Raw genomic sequence first — 6,644 nt, forward strand, 5'->3', positions numbered from 1 at the left:
ATGGTCAACAAAACTATGCATATTCATCCGATGATCAACAAAACCATGCATATCCGGCCAATGATCAACAAAACTATGCATATCCGGCTACAAAACTATGCATTTTCGGCCAGTGATCAACAAAACTATGCATACCCGGCTACAAAATTGTGCATATCCGCCTACAAAACTATGCATTTCAGGCCAATGATCAACAAAACTGTGCATATCTGGCTACAAAACTGTGCATATTCGACAAATGATCAGCAAAACTATGCATATCCGGCCAATGATCAAGAAAACTATGCATATCCAGCCAACGATCAACAAAACTATGCATATCTGGCTACAAAACTATGCATGTCTGGTCAAATGAACTTACTTGCTCGGTAATTTGGGCACCACTAGGCCACCGTGCGATGAGATGCACCAGGTGGCCGCAATACTTCATCACGGCCTCTACCATCGATGATTGAGGGACTTTAGTTCACGGTTGCGGATGATCCCATCGGAGTAGGGTGCAAAATGCTTGTGTTCATGGAACCATGTGTGAATGTTAGCCCAAAAAGTTGAGCCCTTTTGATCCGTGCCATGGATCAGACCGAGGCTAGTGGCCAACCATGCATTGCACAACAGCTCGTCCTTCCGCATGTTGAAGCTTTCTCCTCCATCCTTCTCCGGATCACCGCCAAAATCATCCAGATCATCGTCCTTGCCATCCTCATTCTCCTCCACCTCCTCCTCCTGTTGGGGAACACGGTAATTTCAAAAAAATTCCTACGCACATGCAAGATCATGGTGATGCATAGCAACGAGAGGGAAGAGTATCGTCTACGTACCTTCGTAGACCGTAAGCGGAAGCGTTATGACAACGCGGTTGATGTAGTCGTACGTCTTCACGATCAACCGATCTAGTACCGAAAATACGGCACCTCCGCGATCTGCACACGTTCGGCTCGGTGACGTCCGGCGAACTCACGATCCAGTAGAGCTTCGAGGGAGAGCTTCGTCAGCACGACGGCGTGATGACGGTGATGATGTTTCTACCGGAACAGGGCTTCGCCTAAGCACCGCTATGATATTACCGAGGTTGATTATGATGGAGGGGGGCACTGCACACGGCTAAAGATCAATGATCAACTTGTGTGTCTATGGGGTGCCCCTCCCCCGTATATAAAGGAGTGGAGGAGGGGGAGGGCTGGCCCTCCTATGGCGCGCCCCATGGGGAGTCCTACTCCCACCGGGAGTAGGATTCCCCCACTTTCCATGTAGTAGGAGTAGAAGGAAGGAGGAAAGAGGGAGAAGGAAAGGGGGGCGCCGCCCCCCTTCCTAGTCCAATTCTGACCAGAGGGGGAGGGGCGCGCGGCCTGCCCTGGCAGCCCCTCCTCTCTTTCCACTAAGGCCCATAAGGCCCATTAAACTCCCCGGGGGGTTCCGGTAACCCCCCGGTACTCCGGTATATGTCTGAACTTCACTCGGAACCCTTCCGATGTCCAAACATAGTCATCCAATATATCGATCTTTATGTATCGACCATTTCGAGACTCCTCGGCATGTCCGTGATCAAATCCGGGACTCTGAACTACCTTCGGTACATCAAAACACATAAACTCATAATACCGATCGTCACCGAACATTAAACATGCGGACCCTATGGGTTCAAGAATTATGTAGACATGACCGAGACATGTCTCCGGTCAATAACCAATAGCGGAACCTGGATGCTCATATTGGTTCCTACATATTCTACGAAGATCTTTATCGGCCAAACCGCATAACGATATACGTTGTTCCCTTTGTCATCGGTATGTTACTTGCCCGAGATTCGATCATCGGTATCTCAATACTTAGTTCAATCTCAGTTACTGGCAAGTCTCTTTACTCGTTCCGTAATGCTACATCCCGTAACTAACTCATTAGCTACATTGCTTGCAAGGCTTATAGTGATGTACATTACCGAGAGGGCCCAGAGATACCTCTCTGACAATCAGAGTGACAAATGCCAATCTTGATTCATGCCAACTCAACAAACACCATCGGAGACACTTGTAGAGCACCTTTATAATCACCCAGTTACGTTGTGACGTTTGGTAGCACAGAAAGTGTTCCTCCGATATTCGGAAGTTGCATGATCTCATAGTCATAGGAACATGTATAGTTATGGAGAAAGCAATAGCAACAAACTAAACGATCATCGTGCTAAGCAAATGGATGGGTCAAGTCAATCACATCATTCTCTAATGATGTGATCCCGCAAATGACAACTCATGTCTATGGTTAGGAAACATAACCATCATTAATTCAACAAGCTAGTCAAGTAGAGGCAAACTAGTGACACTCTGTTTGTCTACGTGTTCACACATGTACTAAGTTTCCGGTTAATACAATTCTAGCATGAATAATAAACATTTATCATGATGTAAGGAAATATAAATAACAACTTTATTATTGCCTCTAGGGCATATTTCCTTCACCTCCTTCGCCTGTCCGGCGGCCCAATCCTGCTGTTGTGTGCCCATGCCGGTATGGGTGTAGCCCTGCTGCATGTGGGTGTAGTTTCCGTACTAGGTGGAATCCGAGTCTTCCACCTGTCTGTCCTCATCATCGGGGAGGATGTCAAACATCTCATTGTCCGTGTTTTCATAGGCTTCTCCCCCACCCCACCCCACTTTACACATAGGATTGAATAGCGTGCAGGAATCCAACGGTCAAAAGGGCGTTCAGCCCCAAATGCCAAAAATCTGACATTCGAGATTTATCTTTTTCTATAGTCTATACTATGTTAGCCCATGATTTCTTCCATAATAATGTGATTATCTAAATAATTATTTATCAATTCATGCCTGTGATTAACCTACCTAAATAAATTTTAGAATTTTATTTGATAATCGGTTATTTGGTAAAAGCTTATTGTCTTGCCAAAGAAACGTAACTTTATTTAGCAGGTCAATAAAAGACAAGAGGAAAGGAGATGCTGGACGAAGGATAAGGTGGAAGTTATCTAAATAATCAGTTATTTGGTAAGAAGTTACTGCCTTGCCAAAGAAAATATAATTTTATTTGGCAGGTTAATAAAAGATGAGAGAGAAGAAAGACCTTGGATGAAAGATAAGGTGGGCGATAGAACCTTATGTTCTTTTTAAGTAGGAGAAATACGGGTATCCTAGATCTATCTTGGAATCCGTTTCTGAACTGCACCGGTGGTCACTTTGTCCACAGCCAGACGGCATAAATAGGGCGCGGCGCTCACAATCTTTTCCACACCAAAACCTGCCTATCCATCGCTACCAATACACGACCGACCACCTAGCAGTAGCCAGCGTGCTGCAACTTTGTGTGACAGTCAAGATCAGATAGCCTCGCCGGCTCTTCTCCGCTACCTGGTTGTGCTACTCCTCCTAGTAGGCTGCCTCGGGTGGCCCGTCCCATCTTCTCCAGCGCCATCGTCGGCGCCGCCGAAGACGGTCGATGGCATCACGGCCATATACAACTTCGGGGACTCCATATCGGACACCGGGAACTTCATCCGGGAAGGGGCCGTCGGGCTGATGGAGCACACCGGGAAGCTCCCCTACGGCTCCGCCATCGGCGGCCCCACCGGCCGATGCTCCGACGGCTACCTCATGATCGACTTCCTCGCCCAGGATCTTGGGCTGCCGTTGCTGAGCCCGTTCCTCGACAAGGGCGCCGACTTCACGCACGGCGTCAACTTCGCCGTCACGGGCGCCACCGCCCTCGACACGGCGGCCCTCGCCAGGATAGGGGTCAACATGACCCACACCAACACCTCCCTCGCTGTCCAGCTCCAACGCTTCAAGGATTTCATGGCCAGCACCGCCAAAACACCCTCGGAGGCGCGCGAGAAGCTGGCTAGCTCACTGGTCATGGTCGGGGAGATCGGCGGGAACGACTACAACTACGCCTTCGCCATGAACAGCCCTCAGCCCAACGGCGGCCTCAACAACATCGGGCGCATGATAACCGGCGCGGTGGAGTCGCTGGCCCTCGTCCCGCTGGTCGTCAAGTCCATCACGGGCGCGGCCAAGGAGCTGCTCGACATGGGCGCCACGCGGATGGTGATCCCGGGCAACTTCCCGCTCGGCTGCGTGCCGAGCTACCTCGAGGCCGTGAACGAGACGGACCGGGCGGCGTACGACGGCAACGGCTGCCTCGTGGTGCTCAACCTCTTCGCGCAGATGCACAACGTGCTGCTGCTGCAGGGCATCCGGGAGCTGCGCCAGCTCTACCCGTCCGCGACCATCGCCTACGCCGACTACTTCTCGGCCTACGTGCAGATGCTCAGGGGGGCGTCCAAGATGGGATTCGACGCGGCGGCCGCGACCAAGGCGTGCTGCGGCGCGGGCGGCGGCGCGTACAACTTCGACATGGACAGGATCTGCGGCGCGCCGGGGACGGCGGTGTGCGCGAGGCCCGAAGAGTACCTTAGCTGGGACGGCGTCCACCTGACGCAGCATGCCTACAAGGTCATGACCGAGCTGCTCTACCACCGAGGCCTCGCGTCTCCTGCGCCGGTGAATTTCCCGCGCATGTAGATCGCCTCTGGTTGGTTTCGACTTTCGACACTTTCAAAGTGTTCGCCCCGCCGTTTGTATTTTATTTTCCTTTTCGAGTCTTGTGGAGTGTGGACGGTAGTTTGGTGTTGATGTATGTATGAACTTTTGTGGCGGCACATGAATGGAAGAAATAACATGTGATTTTGCATATGGGAACCCGAATTCGTAAGTTTCCGAGGCCATTGTGTATCTGAGAGCATCTCCGGCCGTTGGCCTCTCAGGAGGCGCTAAAAATCGCCTCCTGGAGGCGTACTGGCGCAAAACGAACGCTGGGGACGTGATGCCACCCAGTCACGGTGCCCACGGAATTTTTTAAACGGCACAAACATGGCGTAAATTGAACCATTTTCGGCGAGTTCATACATATTTCGGCGACTTCAAACCAAATTCAACCAAACACGACACAAACACGCCCACTCATACATATTTAAAATATTTTACAAAAAGAAAAAAACACACTACTAGGCCCGCCCACCGTCTCGCTTGCCTCGCCGCTCCTCGCCGGCCGCCGCCCTTGCAGTTTTACATGCCGAGGAGGCTGTAGAACCGCGTGTAGTCGCCGCCGCCGCCGTTGTCGTCGTTGTCGAGGATCACGACGCCGTGCTCGTCCTCGCGCCCATGCTTGCGGACGGCGATCTCCTCCAGGGCCCGGGTCTGCCGGGCCATCTCAGTCCGGAGGTAGTTGTCGCGCGCCCACCGTAGGGCGTCCGTGTCGGAGAAGCCGCGCCGGGCTATCTCCTCGTACTCCGGGGGGAGGCTGGGCTCCGGTTTGGGCGTGACGAGGACGAGGCGCCCAGAAGCGGGGGTGGAGTCGGCGATGCGGACACCGGAGCTGCGGGTGCGCCGGCTGACAGGCGTGTCCTGGGGCTCCGGCTTGACGGGCGTGTCCTGGGGCTCCGGCTTGACGGGGGGAGGCAGGGAGAGCCGGTCGACCGACCGGACGAGGAGGAGGACGCCCCGGGGTCCATGCGCCTCGGCGTCCACGAGCTCCCACGACGGCGAGAGAAGGACGGGGGGAGGGGTACTCGAGCCTCGGCGTGTTGCCGCCCTCGATGTACTCGAGGACGGCGTCCAGCGTGCGGCAGGGCACGCCCACCATCGGCGCCGCCCCTCGGAGTTGAGCCTACCGGAGGGCACGACGCCGTTGGTGGCCTCGAGCTGCTCGGCGTGACGGCGGCGGAAGTACGACTCCCAGAGCGGGCTGTCGGGGACGTAGCGCGGCCCCTCCCTCGCCGCCCGCAGCTGAGAGGCGCGGATACGCGCGATCTCCGCACGCCGCGCCGCCCCGGTGGACGGTGGTGGCACCGGGACCCCGCCGGCGCTGATTCTCCATGCCCCGGGCACCTGCATGTCCGGCGGGACCGGGTACTCGGCCTCGAAGAGGAGCCGAGCTTCGTCCTCGTGAAGGTGGCGGCGGCCGAAGCCATTCGCCGCCGCGTCGCCTGGGAATCGTTTCGCCATTTCTTTGAACTGGGATGGCGAGGGGAGAGGGAGGAAGGGGAGAGAGGGCGTGTCGGTGGTGGAGACTCTGTGCATGCCACCGGCGCGCTGGGGTTGGCTTATATAGGCGGAGGCGGCGCGAGCACGTGTGGCCGTCTCGTCTACGTGTGGCATGCGCGGGGACGCACGTCGTCACGCCTTCACTGCGTCGCCCGTGAGGCATCAATGGCGGAGGCTGACCGGCGCGGCAGCGCCGGCAGCTTTGGCATTGATTCGCCGCGGGAAACAAGGCGATGAGGACGACGAAGCGGCGAGAAGGGAGACGAGTCGCTGGCAAGGAGGACCCGCGGCTCTTTCACGTCAAAAACGATTCGCTCGGCGCCCCCGACCGCCCCCAGCACGCCGGGTTCGGGTTGGGTCCGCCGGCGCCAATTTTGGCCCGAGCCAGCGAAAATTGGGCCCTTGGGGGCGCGACTGGGCCGATTTTTTGGCACTGGCGGCCGAAAAGTCGCCTGGGGGGCCTTGTTGGGGGCGCGGCTGGAGATGCTCTGAGTCCATCAAAGGGAATAGGTGTTAGTTTCATTGTGTATGTGAGGACGTACACTACATGAAAAACATATGTTGCCTTATATTTCTTCACAAGTCGGGTGT

The 6,644-nt window shown here is 54.9% G+C and overlaps 1 protein-coding gene across 1 annotated transcript; it reads left to right on the forward strand.

Moving 5' to 3' along the window:
- Nucleotides 1-2,496: 2,496 nt before the first annotated feature.
- LOC125516721 (acetylajmalan esterase-like) lies at nt 2,497-4,706 on the forward strand. The gene is made up of 2 exons (XM_048682055.1): nt 2,497-2,502; nt 3,216-4,706. The coding sequence occupies exons 1-2, from the start codon at nt 2,497-2,499 to the stop codon at nt 4,530-4,532; spliced, it is 1,323 nt and encodes a 440-aa protein (XP_048538012.1). The 3' UTR covers nt 4,533-4,706.
- The last annotated feature ends 1,938 nt before the right edge of the window (nt 4,707-6,644 follow it).

This window comes from Triticum urartu, chromosome 6 (assembly GCF_003073215.2).
Source record: "Triticum urartu cultivar G1812 chromosome 6, Tu2.1, whole genome shotgun sequence".
NCBI lineage: Eukaryota > Viridiplantae > Streptophyta > Magnoliopsida > Poales > Poaceae > Triticum > Triticum urartu.